General features: G+C 55.9%; 1 protein-coding gene across 1 annotated transcript; it reads left to right on the top strand.

The window, feature by feature from the left end:
- RAD51D (RAD51 paralog D) lies at window positions 1-15,525 on the top strand. Its single transcript, XM_004608842.2, has 10 exons — window positions 1-182; window positions 453-514; window positions 695-813; window positions 8,061-8,142; window positions 8,333-8,467; window positions 9,359-9,454; window positions 13,756-13,846; window positions 13,968-14,038; window positions 14,578-14,745; window positions 14,941-15,525. The coding sequence occupies exons 1-10, from the start codon at window positions 101-103 to the stop codon at window positions 15,007-15,009; spliced, it is 975 nt and encodes a 324-aa protein (XP_004608899.2). The 5' UTR covers window positions 1-100; the 3' UTR covers window positions 15,010-15,525.
- Window positions 15,526-16,842: the final 1,317 nt, after the last annotated feature.

The following is a 16,842-nucleotide window of genomic DNA, read 5'->3' as shown; positions in this document are numbered from 1 at the left end:
ACCCGCGAAGCCGGAAGTGGCAGTCCGGGCCGGGCTGGGCGGCTCCAGGGCGCCGGGCACCCCAGTACCCCGCACCCCCGCACCCTCGCACCCCTTCGGCATGGGCGTGCTCCGGGCCGGGCTGTGCCCGGGCCTCACGCACGACACGGTCGAGCTCCTGAGGAGCCACGGGATCAAGACAGGTGACGGCCCGGGGGCCCCGCCGCCCCGCTTCTCTCCCCCAGGCCCCGGGAGGTGGGAGGGGGCTCCTGCGGGGACCCCGGGGGCCGGCCCCCACGCCGCCGCCCGCCGCGCGCTGCGTTTCACCCAGGACTGTTGGGAGCAGCGGCACTAGGGAATCACGCCCGGCGGTGCTCGCAGGACCAAGTGGGATGCCGGGAATCGAACCCGGGTCGCCGGCCAGCTCCCCACTCGCTGTATTCGAGCCCCCTCAACACGTGTCTTCTTTGCAGTGTTGGACCTGGTTTCCGCAGACTTGGAGGAGGTAGCCCAGAAATGTGGCTTATCGTATAAGGTGAGCTGGCCGTGCCCAGCGCCCCACAACTGGGGGTCCAAATGCCCGTCCCTTGGGGCAAGGGAGCAAAGGTGTGGGTGAGGGGTGCCCTCCTGTTGCCCCCCTTCCCTCCTGGGGGACCTCCCTGGCTTTCTGGCACTACTGCCCCGTTGTGAGCTGCCACCGCCACCCCGTTGGCAGGCCCTGGTCGCCCTGAGGCGGGTGCTGCTGGCTCAGTTCTCAGCCTTCCCCCTCAATGGAGCTGATCTGTACGAGGAGCTGAAGACCTCCATGGCCATCCTGTCCACTGGCCTCGGAAGGTGGGTATGTGGACGTGGGCAGGGGGAGAGGCAGGGCCCCTCGGCTCAGCTGCAAGCACTTGATTCTAGAATGCAGCTGCTGGGACTTCAGGGCTTCTGAGCACTCTGCCACATTTTGTTTGTTATTTGAGGGACCCCACCTGGTGATGCTTAGGGATTACTCCTGGCTCTGCACTCACAATTACTCCTGGCAGTGCTCAGGGGACCATATAGGATGTTAAAAATCCAACCTGGGGGGTTGGAGTGATATAGCACAGCAGGTAGGGTGTTTGCCTTGCACACGGCTGACCCGGGTTCGAGTCCCAGCATCCCATATGATCCTCTGAGCACCGCCAGGAATAATTCCTGAGTGCATGTGCCAGGAATAACCCCTGTGCATTGCCAGGTGTGACCCAAAAAGCAAAAAAAAAAAAAAATTGCATCTGATTGGCCGTGTGTAAGGCAAGGGCCCTAACAGCTGTGTGGTCTGATCTCTCCGGCCCACCTCTTCCACTCTTAACTTCCAGAATAACTGTTGAGGATTAGGGGATTGGGAACTGTCCTGGCTTTGTAGGGCATTTGGTGACATCCTGGACCTCTGCTCACTAAGTGCCAGTAGCACCTCACTCCCCCAGTCAGAAACACTACCCGTTGTAAGTGGCACTCCCCCACACAGCATACTGGGGTCAGCTCTGCCCTGCGAGATGTCAGTATCTCATTGTTCATCAGCTCAGACTAAGGCTTCTCCGACCTTGCCTCCTGTTTCACTTAATGGGCCAGGATGGGGCCAGAGAGATAGTACAGTGGATTAGGTGTGTACCTTGTTTGCAATTTGATCCCAGTTTGATCCCTGACCTCACATAGGATGACTTCCTTGTCCCCTGAGCACCGCCAGGAATGATCCCTGAGCTTAAAGCCAGGAGTAGCCCTGAGTTCTGTGGGTGTGACCAAACACCAAAAAGAAAATTTAAAAATGAATAGAGCAAGGGCCAAGGAGCGGGAGCACAAGCTGTACTTACTGGAGCTGGGGTTCAATCCCCACCACCCCAGGGTCCCCCCCAAGCACCACCAGGAGTGACCCTGACCATTAAACTAGGAGTCGCTGCTGGACACTGTTGGAAGTGGTCCCCAACCAAAACTAGAAACAGCAGGCCCAGAGGACCAGGGCTGTGGCTCGGTGATTAAGTGTGTGCCTTGCATGCGTGAGATGTGGGTTCAAGCTCTGACACCGAAGACTATGGGGGACATGGGCAAGAGAGGACAGGGAGGAGAGGGCTTGGGCTGGAGCACACGCCTTGCACGAACCAGACCCTGAGTTGCATATCCTGTACTACACCCCACAGTCCCCAGCACCATTGAGTATAGCATTGGCAACCCCGACACTGAGCTATCAGACCCACACATGTCAGCCAAACATCACTGGGACTGACCCGTGGTCTCCTAACCACTGCTGTGGAGGTCACTCCCCACACCCCCTGCCCCTCTGCAAACCCCAAGACACACATACACAAGAGTAAGAAAGAGAGGAGTGTTAGAGCACATTTGGGGCCCCAGCAATAAGAGTAGGGCAAGAGGAGCCCGAGTGATAGTATAGCACACGTCTTGCATGCACATGACCTGGGTTTGATCCCTAGTACCACACAAGGGTTCCCTTAAAGCCCAGCAGGAGTGATCCCTGAGTGTAGAGCCAGGAGTAAGCCCTGAGCACAGCTGGGTATGTCCCAACAAGACAAAACAAAAGACCAGCGCAAGAAAGAACAAGTCACCGTTCTACTCAGGTTGATAATCTCACAGTGACCGATAGGAGTGGTGGGTGGTCCCACTTGAGTCAGGGAGGAGTGCGTGGCAGGATCCAGAACTTGGTCTGTTTCCGTATCCTGCAGTGAGAGGGCCGGAGGAGGGCCAGAGAACTTCCTCGTAGAGGTTCTCCCTGCCACGTTGTTTGGAAAGGGGAGGAGCAAGTTGAGGACAGGCAGGCAGCTTCTGGCCCAGGGAGTCTGACCTCTTTCCTGCCTGAGTGTGGAATTTGTTTGTTTTTGCTTTTTTTGGGGGGGGGTCACACCCAGCGATGCACAGGGGTTACTCCTGGCTCTGCACTCAGGATTAACTCCTGGCGGACCGTGCGATGCTGGGAATCGAACCCTGGTCAGCCGCATACAAGGCAAACGCCCTACCCGCTGTGCTATCGCTCCAGCCCCCTGAGTGTGGAATTTGTTTTGCATTTATTTGTTTTTTTTTTTCCTTTTTGGCTCATATCCAGCGATACTCTGGGGTTACTCCTGACTCTGCACTCAGGAATCAGTCACTCCGGATGGTGCTCAGGGGGCCTTATGGGATGCCAGGGATCAAACCCGGGTTGGCTGCGTGCGAGGCAAACACCCTCATCGTTGTACTATCAATCCGGCCCCTGAGTGTGGAGTTTGAAGCAGAGCTCTGCCACCTGGACAGTCTGCATTGGTTTGGCCCCTGCTGCTTCCGGAGCACATCCTTTTGGCAAGTGCACCTGGATGCAGCTTGCTTCCTTGGCTGCCGGACCTCATTCCCCCTATCCCCTCCCCAGCTGGCGGGGTACCCCCTGGGCGCTCAGGGGGAGGCTGCGGCAGACCTCAGTGGGTCCCTGCTGCCCTGCTGGAGGCAGGCCTGTGCAGGGCACAATGGGGGAGGGTTGGCAAGCTCTGCACTCCTGTGGTCTGGGGCTGGGGGGTGGAGAGGAGAGCAGGTAAACAGAGGCACAGCTCTGGGTGGGCAGTGTAAGGAGGGGGGTGATGCATTGGACTTGGGGAGCCGATCAAACAGGCGCGAGGGAAGCATTTTAGGGTGCAACGTAGTGGCCAGCTAGGATTGCAGCTGCTGTGGGCCACTCGGGAACCCAAGGTGTTCTGGGAAGGAGGCGGGCCTTCCTCCGAGTGCTTCCCAATAACCAGGCTCTGTGCCCGGTGGAGCAGGGTGCTGTTTCCTGTGTCCTTCCAGTCACTGGGGACAGTGTGGTGATCAGAACCATCTCGTAGAGCCTGAGAGATGGCACAGCAGGGAGAGCGCTTGCATCGCACTGACCCCGGTTTGGTCCCCAGCATCCCATATGGTCCCCCAGGCACTTGCTACGAGTGATTCCTGAGCACAGATCCAGGAGCAAGCCCTGAGTACTGGTGGGTGTGCCGCCCCACTGCCCCCCCCCCAAAAAAAATAGAAGATTTAAAAGTAGAAACAAATCCATCTGTTAGAGAGGAGAGTGTGGTGACCTGTTATGAGACTCGGCGGTGTGTGGGAGACCGGGCCCTTCAAGGCCGGTGTCTCTCCTTGAGTCTGAGAACTTGGCGCTAACTTGTTCGCCTCCCTCCAGGGGTTGCAGGACTTGAGCTTGAGGTGATGGGCAGGGCAAGGGGGCTGGCAGGAGCAAGACCCTCCCAAGGGATTCTTATCTAAGACAGGTGGTAGTGGAGACGGGCAACTAAGTGCACATGGGTACGAACAGTCCGAGATGACACCTTAGACAGAACATGGACACAGTGAATGGGTACAACCTGATTTTGTTGTTGTTGTTGGGGGGAACCTCCCAAGCAATGCTCAGGGGACCAGGGGCCACTCCCAGTCATTCTTTTTTTTTTTCTCTTTTTTGGCTTTTTGGGTCACACCCGGCTATGCTCAGGCTGACTCCTGGCTCTGCACTCAGGAATTACTCCTGGTGGTGTGTGGGGGACCATATGGGATGCTGGGAATCAACCCGGGTCGGCCACGTGCAAGGCAAACGCCCTGCCCGCTGTGCTATTGCTCCAGCCCCCACTCCCAGTCATTCTTGACCCTCCAGGCCAGATGGTTCAATGCCCAGGTCTGACATTACAGCGCTGCTTAGACCCAGTGGAGCTGGGGTCCTCGGGCCACAGCCATAGTCTCAGGGCGCCCTGTGGTACTAGGAGTCACACTCCAGGGCCTTCCACGTGTTGGATGTATACTCCAATTGTTGAGCTATCTCCTCAGCTCCAGTGGATGTGACTTTTTTTTTTGCCTTACCCAGCAGTGCTCAGGGCTTACTCCTAGTTCTCTGTTTGGGGATCATTCTAGGAAGTGCTCAGGGGACCATCTGGAGTGCTGGGGGTCAAACGTGGGTTGGCCACGTACAAGGCGAGTGCCCTCCCTGCTCTCTTATCTCTCTGGCCACCCAATGGACATTACTTTTGGTTTGGTTTTTGGGGGGCCACATCTGGCAGTGCTCAGGGCTTGCTCCGGCTCTGTGCTCAGGGATCATTCCTGGCGGGACTCTGCCCCATATGGGGTGCTGGGGATTGAATCCTGATTGGCTGCAGGCAAGGCAAGTACCCTACCTGCTGTTCTATCTCTAGCTCCCCAGTTAAGGAGGTACTTGGGAAGTGCCTGGTGACCCCCAGGCAGGCAGGGCTGGGCCTCGTCGGCACCCTCAGTGCCGCTGTGGTGTTTGGGTTTCTCCTGAGGATAGTCGTCTGCACCTTGGAAGAAGCTGTTTGGGCGGGAAGATTGGTGATTATTTTAGCTGTCTCAGTACCCGCATCCCCACCCCTCCACCCCACCTTTAGGATAAGGCCTGCAGGAAGTGTGAGGGTTTCTGACAACATCTGAGTGACTAAAAACTGCAGGGAGACAGAAAATTCTCAGAAGTTTCTGTATTCCGAACAAGTGCTAAAACTCAGGGGTTAGTCTGTCTCTAAGCAGGCTCAGGCTTTCTTCCTGTTGAACTGCCAGATTAGAGGTGATTGGTAGGAAGGTGCAGTGGCTTATAGCCTGTATTTCACACTTGTGGACTGGAACTGGCTGAGACAGTGACTGGAAATTTCCACCTCAGGCTGCCACAGACGTGGACTGAAAGTCCGAGAAAGGAGTGGACAGGTGGGACTAGAAATTCCTTGTGGGGGCCAGAGTTCCAGTACGAGGTGAAATTCCAGTGGGTAGGGTATTTGTCTTGCATGCGGCCGACCTGGGCTCGATCCCTGGCATCCCATTTGGTCCCCCAAGCAACAGCAGGAGTAATCCCTGAGTGCAGACCAGGAGTAACCCCTGAGCATTGCTGGGTGTGACCCCCGCCCCAAAGCCAAAAAAAATAAAAAATAAAAAATTCCTTGTGAGGGGCTGGAGCAATAGCACAGCAGGTAGGTTGTTTGCCTTGCACACAGCCAACCTGGGTTCAAGTCCCAGCATCCCATATGGTCCCCTGAGCACCGCCAGGGGTAATTCCTGAGAGCAGAGCCAGGAGTAACCCCTGTACATCACCAGGTGTGACCCAAAAAGAAAAAAAAAATTCCTTGTGAAATGCCTTCACCAGGTCAGGAATATAGTAGGTTCCTAACTGAACAGTGGAGACCCGTAGGGAATGCCCAGCTGCATGGCAGAGTCGTTAAGAAAGCTTAAGAGATGGTCATGGGTCTGGAGAGAGAGTGCAGCTGGTAGAGTGCTTGGATTTAGAGTGACGCGCTAGGATGGGGCGAGAGTGTTTTTGTGTGGGGGGGGGGGGGAGTGGGGATATGCCACACCTGGCAGTGCTCAGGGGTTATTCCAGGCTCTTCGTTCAAGAGTAACCCCCGACATTACCCAAGGGACCGTATGTGGTAGCCAAGAGCACACTAACTGGGGACCACATGCACAGCATGTGCCTTAACTGCAGCATTATCTCTCTGGTGTGAAATTTGCGTTTCAACTCAGGTCTTAAATCATGCGGAGGCTTCTGGCCTGGGAAAGCCAGTGCTGTAAAGGAACCCGGGTCCCTCTGAGCTCAGAGGAGTAGGACCCAGGAGTGTAGGCGCTGGGGCTCACTCAGCCGAGTCGGGGGATGTGCACCTCTCCCAAGAAGCCGTCAGAATGGAATGGGAACTGGAACATTTTGACTGGCAGGGACCTGTGGTTGTAAACTTGGGGTCGCTAAAATGAAGGATGCTTACCAAGGTGTTCCTTGTCTCGTACAGAGAGAGGTCACGGGGCAGATTTCCTTCTTTTGTTTTTTTTTTTTGTTTGTTTGTTTGGGAGCCACACCCAATAGTGCTCAGAGCTTACTCCTGGCTCTGCACTCAGGAATCACTCCTGGGGAGGCTCAGGGACCATATGGGATGCCATATGGATACGGCAAGTGCCCTACCCACTGAATCGCTCAGGCCCGTGAAGGGGCAGAATTTCAAGTCAGGACCGGAGCAATAAGATAGTGGGTAGGGCATTTGCCTTGCATGCAGCCAATCTGAGTTCAATCCCCAGCACTCCACCTATTCCCCGAGCACTGCCAGGAGAAACCCCTGAGCATTGCTGGTGTGACACCACAAAGCCAAAGAGCCACTTTGAGGCCCCAGAGGATGGCTCAGTGGCTAAAAGCTCCTGCATGCAAGTGTGCAGCCGAGAGTTGGATCCTTGGTGCTGTCCAGTGCTTTGCTCTCTGATACTCCCAGCACTGCCACAGAGGGAGGGTCCCCCGGCACACGGCCAGGTGTGTACCACTGACCACTAAGGTACTCTGCCCTAGCAGCAAAGGGGGAGCCCAGAGGCTGGAAGTGTGACCTGACCTTTGGTGGGCACATGTGTGAGCACTGCAGCCCGAGCACACTGGAACACTACTGCCAGATGGGTGTGCCCGGGAGGGGTGGATTCCCCGTGGTCATCAGTGGTCATCAGCTTAGAGCGGGGGATAAAGAGGGCTTTCAGGGTGGGGTATGGGGGGTAGGGACCTGTTTTTGGGGGCTTTAGCAATAGACCCTGGATTGGGAATGGCCTGATTGGCCCTATCTTGGGCTCACCGAGGCTACCCCAGCCAGACTGTTGACAGAGAGGAACGAAGCCACAAGTGTAGGTCATTTCTCTGGGAAGATTTCTCACCCCTCCTTTGTGTCAGGCCGTGTGTGAGTGCTGGGGATGTAATGATGTTGGCCCGTGTTTGCCCCAGGGTGCTCTGAGCCAAATGGAGAAGACGAAGGAAAACAAGCAAATAGAAAATAATTAAAAGCTCCTCGAGCTAGTGAGTGAGTTCACCAGGGTTGCAGGATTGAAAATCCGCACATAAGAAAAAAAAAAAACCAAAGAAAAACAACAATTGCATTTCTGTATGCCCCCGATGAACACGAGGAAACAGAAATTAAAAACAGGACCATTTACAATGGCTGCAAAGAAAATGGAACACTTTGGTATAAATTGAGTGGAGCAGGCATACAAGCCATATGCTGAAAATTAAACATTTCTGAGAAACATAAACCCGAGTCTGGAAAGAGGGCTTGGAGGGCCGCCGTGCGGGTCTGGCCTGTGTGATTCTCTGTCCCCGCCTGCAGCCTGGACAGACTGCTCGATGCTGGCCTCTACACCGGAGAAGTGACCGAAATTGTAGGAGGCCCAGGCAGTGGCAAGACCCAGGTAGGAAGGTGGCTCGAGGGTTGAGAGAGCTGGGTTCAGAGTCCGGGGTGCCTGTGCTCTGTGGGTTCAGAGCTGACCGTGTCGGTGGTGGGGGACAGGCCCTATATGGGGTCTGGCTGGGGTCGGGGGGAGTCCCCACCCTGGGGCCTCTCTGAAGACTCCGGTTTGCCCTGGCCCTGTGTCCACCCAGGTCTGTCTCTGCGTGGCTGCGAACGTAGCCCACAGCCTGCAGCAGAACGTCCTGTACGTGGACTCCAGCGGAGGGCTGACAGCCTGCCGCCTCCTCCGGCTGCTCCAGGCCCGGACCCCAGATGAGGAGGAGCAGGTGAGGGCCACCGGGGGAGGCTCCCTTCACACGTGGGACACAGACTGACCCCACTGTGCCCCAGGTGGCATGCGGGACATCTGACGAATAGTCCTTTCTGCCTTTGAAACCTGCTGTGCTATTGCTGCTGCACAAGCCCTTCAGATTGCCCCAGTTACACATCCTCAGAACTTGGTTGCCCCCCGCCCTGGCGCTTCCAGACCCCCCTGCTCCTCACATGTGGTAATACATACGTGTGTGTGTGTGTGTGTGTGTGTGTGTGTGTGTGTGATTTCTTGCCATGGCTCTTCCGGACCCCAGATCCTCACATGTGGTAATTGTGTGTGTGTGTGTGTGTGTGTGTGTGTGTGTGTGTTTGTGTGTGTCCCATTGCTTGACATGACTCTTCTGGACTCCAGCTCCTCACATGTGGTAATACATACGTGTGTGTGTGTGTCATTTCTTGCCATGGCTCTTCCGGACCCCAGATCCTCACATGTGGTAATACAAGTGTGTGTGCGTGTGTGTGTGTGTGTCCCATTTCTTGCCCCGGACCAATACAAGTGTGTGTCTGTGTGTGTGCGTGTGTGTGTCCCATTTCTTGCCCCGGGCCCCAGAAATACAAGTGTGTGTGTGTGTGTGTGTGTGTGTGTGTGTGTGTGTGTGTGTGTGTGTGTGTGTCCCATTTCTTGCCCATGGCAGACATGGCTTGTCAGCCTTGACACTCTCCCCCCTGGCTCCCCAGCTTGGCCTCAGGCAGCTGTCAGTTTGAGAAGCGGTTCTCTTGTCTCTTGAGGCCAAGCCCAGAGTTGTGAGTCCTTGTGTCCAAGTGCCTCTTCCTCCTTCCTTCTCAGCCCTCAGAGCCCTCTTGGGGCTTGGCCCCCTGCTCCCCTCTCTCTTCCATCCCTCCAGGCAGCGGCACTGCGGAGGATTCAGGTGGCGCGGGCCTTTGACATCTTCCACCTGTTCGGCGTGCTGCAGGACCTCCGAGGAGCCCTGGGCCAGCAGGTGAGCCACCCCGCAGTGTCTGCCCGAAGATCCTGCGGGGACAGGCGGAGGTGCAGGCCTGGGACTCCGGCCACCAGGCCGCAAGTCCAGATGCAGAGGCTTTGCATAGCCCACATGCAAAGTGGCCCCTTGCAGAAGGCCCTCTGGGGCTGGGATCTTGCCATGCCCTCCCTTCACGCCCTCTGTGCTGGGCCTTGAGCACAGGTGGTAGAGTCTGAGTGTCAGACACGGGGATCCTGTGGGCGAGTCACTCTCTCCCCGGAGTCTGGAGTAGGCGAGGGCCGCCGTCCTGGGCTCCTCGGGTGAGTCTGTTTCTCCCGCTGATCCCACCCAGCTTTGCACAGGCTGCTGTCTTTCCTCCCTACAGCCCAGAGAGCTGGCCCTGCACTGAGACACAGCCCCCGTCCTGTCAGCGAGGACGGAGGTTTGCAGTGGCATTTGCCTTGGTAGCCAGCAGTGTTTGCTGTGGGTTTAGGCAGGATTTTAACAGCCTGTAGATACACATTACAAAGCACAGTACATTTTATTTATCTTCCAGAACTTTCTATTTCTGTTTCGTTTGGGGGACATACCTGGCTATATACCAGGGGCTATTCCTGGTTGTGCTGGGGTACTGGGGGAGGATTGTGACCCTGACAGCGGGACCATATGGGGTGCTGGGATGGGACCCAGGTCAGCCACATGTCAGGCAAGCGTCCTACCCGCTGTGCTGCCTCTCTGGCCCAGGAAATCATTTATATAAGGTTTAGAACATTTAATTATTGCACTGGTGGGAGTCAGAGCTGGGCATGGCCTCACTGACCTCGTGCCATCCAGTCAATTCCAGTCCTTTCTGCACTGGAGAGGAGAAGAGTGAGGGCCCGCAAAATCCCACAAGCAACCCCAAAGCCACCCACATCTTTTTTTTTCTTTTTTTTTTTTTTTTTTTGCTTTTTGGGTTACACCCAGTAATGCTCTGCACTGAGGAATTGCTCCTGGCAGTGCTCAGGGGACCGTATGGGAGGCTGGGGATCAAGCCCGGGTTAGCTGCACACAAGGCAAATGCCCTACCTGCCGTACTATTGCTCCAGGCCCCTCACCCACCCTCTTGAGGCTGAGAATCAGGCTGAATCCAGATCTGCCGACTCCGAGCACTAAAGGCTCTACTGAGCAGGGAGCAGGGCGCTGTGTCTCTCTGCCCCGGGAGCAGCCCGGAGGCAGGAGTGCGGATTCCATGTCTGCAGGGCTGGGCACGGGCGCTCTTTGCCTCTTTGCCTCTCTGCCTCTCTGCCTCCCGCTCCACTCCAGGCATCAGTTGCCGGTGTCCCTTTTGTTTATTTATTTTTCACTCTTTATTTCTCCCCTCCCCTTTGTTGTTGTGTTGTAATGACTGGGGGTGCGGGATAGTCTTAGTTGTGCTCTCCTGGAGTCAGCTCCCCTGGCTGTGCTCACGCACACCCAGTTGTGCTAAGCTGGAGCCGCCCGTGGTGGTGCTGGGGGTCACAGCACACTGGGTGTGCTCATGCCCGAGGCCTCAGGCCGGCACGCCTACCACACTGGGCTAGCCTGGTCCCTGAGCTGGGTTCGAACTTCTTTGGTTTTTTTTTGTTTGTTTGTTTTTAATTATTTTGCTTTTTGGGTCACACCCAGCGTTGCTCAGGGGTTACTCCTGGCTCTGCACTCAGGAATTACTCCTGGCGGTGCTTGGGGGGACCATATGGGATGTCAGGATTGAACCCAGATCAGCCACGTGCAAGGCAAACGCCCTACCCAATGTGCTATCACTCCAGCCTTGGGTTCTTCTTTGGGGCGGAGCAGGGGGGGCCCTACTCAGTGATGCTCAGGAGTTTCTCCTGGCATTGTACTCAGGAATCACTCCTGGCGGTGCTGGGGGAACCAGAGGGGATGCTGGGGATCGAACCTAGGTGGTTGACCGCGTGCAAGGCAAATGCCCTACCTCTGTACTATGGCTCCAACTGACATTTCCTCCCTCCTTTTTTTTTTTTTTTTTTTTTTGTTTCATTTTCTGTTCTGTTTTTTGGACCATACCCTCAACGCTCAGGAGCTACTCCAGGCTCAGTGCTTGGGGGGCTGGCAGGTCACCCTTTGAGAGACTCTGGGGACCATGCCGTGATCAAGCCAAGCAGTCAAACCCCAGCCTGGGCGTCCAGCCTGCCAAGCTCTGCCTCGGGTGCTGGGCTCTGTTCTCTTATTGAGAAATTCAAATGGGGAAGAATTTCCTTACAGTGGGGCCGGAGAGAGAGTACAGCGGGTAGGGCATTTGCCTTGCATGCGGCCAACCTGGATTTGATCCCTGGCATCTCATATGGTCCCCCAAGCACCGCCAGGAGTGACTCCTGAGTGCAGAGCCATAAATAACCCCTGAGCATTGCTAGGTGTGACCCAAAAAGCTCCCCCTATCCCCTCCAAAAAAAAGAATTTACAAGGTTACTCAGTCCTGGCAGGATATATTTCCTGGACTCCTCAAGGCCCTGCGGTAGCCTCGTAAGGGATCTTCCCCAGGCTGTTCCCGGCACAGTCCTCGTGGATGAGGGCCATCAGCAACACAGTCCTGATGGAGCGAAATCTGACCCAGCCCAAAAGCCAGCGGGCCTAGCCTTGGGGCAAGGGCCAACCCAGCACCCCTGACATCTTATTATTTATTTATGTAAAAAGAGTTTGGGGGTGTGGGTGGGTCACACTCAGCGATGCAAAGGGGTTACTCCTGGCTCTGCACTCAGGAATTAATCCTGACAGTGCTCTGGGGACCATATGGGATGCCGGGGATTGAACCCAGGTAGGCCACATGTAGGGCAAGCACCCTCCCCGCAGTCCTATCACTCTGGCCCCTACCCCTGACATTTTATTTGTTTTTTCCTGCAGTGCCAAGCAGAGACCCCGGGGTCTCACACACGCATGGCAAGGGCTCTACTGCTGAGCTCCATCCGCCTCCCCACCTCTGACATTTTATTAAGTGGAAATTAGTCACTGGCCTTACAGTTAAGAGAATATGGGGTCGTGTAGAGATAGCACAGGTCAGGCTCTTGCCTAGGTTTGATCCCCAGAAGCATATAGTGACCCCCACCAGGAGTGATACCTGAGCACATAATCAGGAGTTAGCTAGGTGAGCACAGCTAGGTGTGTCCCCTCCCCCCAAAAAAATAATCAAAAAGGAAGGGGATTATATACAGTTTAACTGCCTAGAAGTGTACGGATCATGGTTTGCTAGCTCTGTGTATAAGCAGTGAAAGGCTTGATGTATGTCCCTATTTACCCAGAAATCTCAGTCTCCTCTCAGATAATCAGGAAAGGCTAAGCAATTTTAGTTATTTAGTTATTTTGCGCGCGCTCTCTCTCTCTCTCTCTCTCCCTCCTTCCCTGCTCTCACCCTCTCTCCCTCTCCCTCTTCCACTCCCTCTCCTGTTCTCTCAGCCAAACTGTTGACTGGCCTAGACCTAGAGTTAATAACTGCAAGATGGACGACGATTTGCAAAAGACAGTAGATAGGGGCTAGAGTGATAGCACAGCGACAGCGGCTAGGGCATTTGCCTTGCACGCAGCCAACTAGGGTTCGATTCCCAGCATCCCATGTGGTCCCCCAAGCACCACCGGGAGTAATTCCTGAGTGCATGAGCCAGGAGTAACCCCTGTGCATCACAGGGTGTCACCCAAAGAGAAAAAAAGACAATAAATACTGATGAATATCCAAGTTAAGGAATTGGAATGAGCAAATAACTTGGATACAAGAAGGAAAAGCAAGGAAAGGGAAGCATACAAGATAGCTGAGAATCCTGAGGCTTTCAGAGAAATAAAGCATGTGTCTTGAGCTATTTTTATTTCTTTTTGGGTCACACCCAGTGATGCACAGGGGTTACTCCTGGCGATGCTCGGGGACCATATGGGATCAGGATATGGAAACCAAACCTGGGTTGGCTGCATGCAAGGCAAATGCCCTACCCACTGTGCTATTGCTCCGGTCCCATACCTTGAGCTTCTGGCATCTGTCTCTCTCCTGGTGGGGCTCAGAGGACCACGTGAGATGCCAGGGATTGAATGGGGTCAGCTGTGTGCAATGGAAGCACCATAGCTGCTGTTCTGTCGCTCTGGCCCCTGCCCTGAGATTTTAAACCCTCTCTGTGGACTCAGTTCCTCGGGTAACCGTGGTACACCTAGAATAAAAAAAATCCCACGTTTCCTGGGCAACTGTGCTTGGGGCAGGGACCAGTTCTTAGCTGCATTGGATTGAGGAACACACTTCTCCGTAAGTGGGCATCCCTGGAGCCCCCTGGGTCATGGAATTGCTTCCCCTACCACCCCCACAGGTGAGCGGTTCTTCGGGCATGGTGAAGGTGGTTATCGTGGACTCGGTCGCAGCGGTGGTGTCACCCCTTCTGGGCGGCCAGCAGAGGGAAGGTGAGTGGGGTACCAGAGTCCAGGATCAGAGAGATGAGATTTCATCCAGCAGTCACAGGGCCCGGGTCCGGCCGGTCTGATCCTTACTGCCCAGCTGCCCTCTGCTCTATTTCTCCCGCAGGCTTGGCCTTGATGATGCAGCTGGCCCGGGAGCTGAAGACCCTGGCCCGGGACCTCGGCCTGGCAGTGGTGGTGAGGAAAAGGCGCTTAGCCTTCTCTTGAGGCACAGGAGACTCAAGCCCACTGCCAGGGCTCAGAGACAGCACAGCAGATAGGGTGTTGGTCTTATATGCTACCTGGGTTCCATCCCCAGCATCCTGTATGGTTCCACCAAGCACCTCCAGGAGTGATTCCCGAGGGTAGAGCCAGAAGTAACCCCTGAGCATCAGTGTGGCCCCAGCTCCTCCCCTCCTCCCCCCGAAGAAGAAATAAAAAAATCGTCCACTACCAGCTTCCCATCAGGAAAGGTGGCCACCGGCCTGGCTTCTCCCCTGACACATGCCCCGTCACCCCCTACTTGGGTGGGTCTCGCCCAGGTCCTCTTCGTTCATCGGAACAAGCTGCAGAGTCACGAACCCAGGCGTCTAGTTTCAGTTCCGAGGGGATGAGGAAGGGCACTGGGGTCATCTCCCTGCCCCACTCCCTGTCCTCGTCTGTGAAAGGAAGCGGGAAAACTGCTGCCGGCTAAGCTTATGGAGCCCCGCGTCCCTGGGGACGTCTTTCTCCCCTAGGTGACCAACCACCTGACCCGAGACAGAGACAGTGGGAGGCTCAAGCCTGCGCTGGGGCGCGCCTGGAGTTTCGTGCCCAACACCCGGATTCTCCTGGACGTGGGCGGCGAAGGGGCAGGAGGCCCCAGCGGCCAGCGCACAGCGTGTCTGACCAAGTCTTCCCGCCTGGTGAGCCCGCCCCAGGGGGATGCCAGTGCTTGGCCTTGCCGCCCGGGAGGGTGGTTTCTGGGCCCGCTGCTGACTTGACCGGGGGCAGATCTTGGAAGGCGGGAGGCTTGGCAGCTGAGACGGTAACCCAAGAGGGCTCCCGGCTCGGGCTGCTACACAGGGACACTCACCGTCCCCTCCCTTCTGTGTCTCTAGCCCACAGGATGTCGGGAGGTGGTCGACTTTGAGAGCTGGGGGGCCGCAGAGCGGAGCCCGACGCTGTAGGGTGGAGGCCTGGCCCGGCTATGAGGAGGGCTGAGGCCCGGAGGCTGCTGCTCTCCACACTCCAACTGTACCAGAGACACCCGAGTCCTCGGCCACAGCAGAGGATGCTTCAGGGGAGACGCCCACGTTGTGCTGGTGCCGGGGTCCCGTGTTCCCACATTTGGTTTCCAGTGTAGTCGGCTTCCCCTGGCTTGGCACATCTCTGCGGAGACTCCCTTGGGACTGCGTGGGTCACCCATAATCCTGAGCGTCACCATCACTCCCACAGAGCCCCCCGAGCACTGTCAGGCCTCACTCCCTCCAGCTTCTATTCTCCCTCTCTTTCCCTCTCTCTCCCCCTCCCCACTTTTTCAGTCCCTTCCCCTCTCTCTGCCGCCCCTGTTTTCCCATCTGTGAAATGGGGTTTCCTTTTCCTTGACAGTCTCTGTGTTACTGACTGCAAGCCACTCCTTTAACGTGAAAAGGAGTGGCTTCATCTATGCCAGACTCTTAAACACGAAAGAAAAAAATTCCCGAGCCCTGGACCAGCCTGATTTCTGCCCCCACCGTTTTCCACCCCCCACCCTGGCCGTGAGGGAGGCCCCTAGAAACAGTTGGTGGTTCTTCTTTTCCCCCTTGATGATTGGGTTTCGCGCACCTGCGTGCACCGCCAAGACTCGGTGAGAACGTGAGCTCCCTGCCGTCCCAGGGATATAATTTAACAGGAAGAGAGGATGTGACCTGCACGAGGTGAATCCAGCTACTTGTTTAATATGTACGGTGCCCCACGGGCCTCTCCACCGTATAGAGTAACCAGAGTGGCTGAACCCTGGCCTTGTTCATCAGCAGACAGAGGAGAATTTGCACAGTAAATAGAGCCAGCTGGGAAAACTGATGCTGGCGTAAATAATACATGGCCAGTCTTGTCCTTTATGCAGAAATTCATTGCTGGTGGCTCCGAGATGCAGTATAATTACCCTGCTCCTCCAGCCAGCTGCACCAAAGCCTAGTGCCCGAGTGTGTGAAATAACCCCCTGTCTGCACCGGCCCAGTGGCCAGCCACCCTTCAGAGAGCTGTAGCCAATAACTGGGTGGGGAGGAGGACCCCAGTGAGAGGGAAAGAAAAGGCAAAGTAGGGACTGGGTCAGGATTGTTTGCTGGTGACATTTCCCCCTCCCCCCCAGGAGGATGGCCTTTCTCGGTCAGAGAGCAGGTGGTGTAATTAATTTTGTCTTGGCTTGTAGGGAAGAGGGGGAGGTCAGAGTTCCTGGGGAAGATGAACTTTAAAGATAGTGGAGAGAGTAGACAGGGAAGCAAGAAACCCTGCCAGTAACATTATTGTAGACCACGGTGCCAAAATAGAGGTGCTCGCCATGGAGGCGGATTGGGGGGGTGGGAGGAAAACTGAGGACATTGGCAGGGGGAAATAGTGGTGAGGGAATTGGTGTTGGAACGTCACCCTGAAACTCAAAGTTTTTAAATCAACAGTCCATTTAGAGAGAGAGAGGGAGGGAGGGAGAGATGCCATCCCCACCCCAGCCAGAGGGTCTGCGGAAGTGATCTCTGGATCAGGATCCTGTGACTGGGAGCCTGCTCACTGCCGCTTTTCCAGGGGAAAATTGACCCTCCCTCCATGTCCTCTCCGGAGAGCGTGGTGCATCCCTGCCGCCAACGCAGGCAGCCCAGACCTTGAGCTGGGAATGGCGGATTCTGTGCCGCTCTGCCATGTGGGCATCCTGAGTCTGTGCAGGCAGCTCCAGTTGATCAGGCGCCCTGTTTTGTAGGGCTCAGAGTTTCTGCTGCTTTTCTCCCCTCGGCCCTCCCAGATAGCCGTGCAGGCAGGGAGAGGGAGTT

The sequence above is a fragment of the Sorex araneus genome, chromosome 3 (genome assembly GCF_027595985.1).
Source record: "Sorex araneus isolate mSorAra2 chromosome 3, mSorAra2.pri, whole genome shotgun sequence".
In the NCBI taxonomy this organism is placed as follows: Eukaryota; Metazoa; Chordata; class Mammalia; order Eulipotyphla; family Soricidae; genus Sorex; species Sorex araneus.
Note: the sequence above shows the minus strand (reverse complement) of the source record. Positions and strands in the feature narration are given on the sequence as shown.

Excerpts from the sequence above, each read along its gene's own strand:
- RAD51D (XM_004608842.2), top strand. The coding sequence starts at position 101 with ATGGGCGTGCTCCGGGCCGGGCTGTGCCCGGGCCTCACGCACGACACG. Across the intron at positions 8,143-8,332 it reads CAGGCAGTGGCAAGACCCAG|GTCTGTCTCTGCGTGGCTGC; the intron begins GTAGGAAGGTGG and ends GTGTCCACCCAG. Across the intron at positions 14,746-14,940 it reads TGACCAAGTCTTCCCGCCTG|CCCACAGGATGTCGGGAGGT; the intron begins GTGAGCCCGCCC and ends CTGTGTCTCTAG.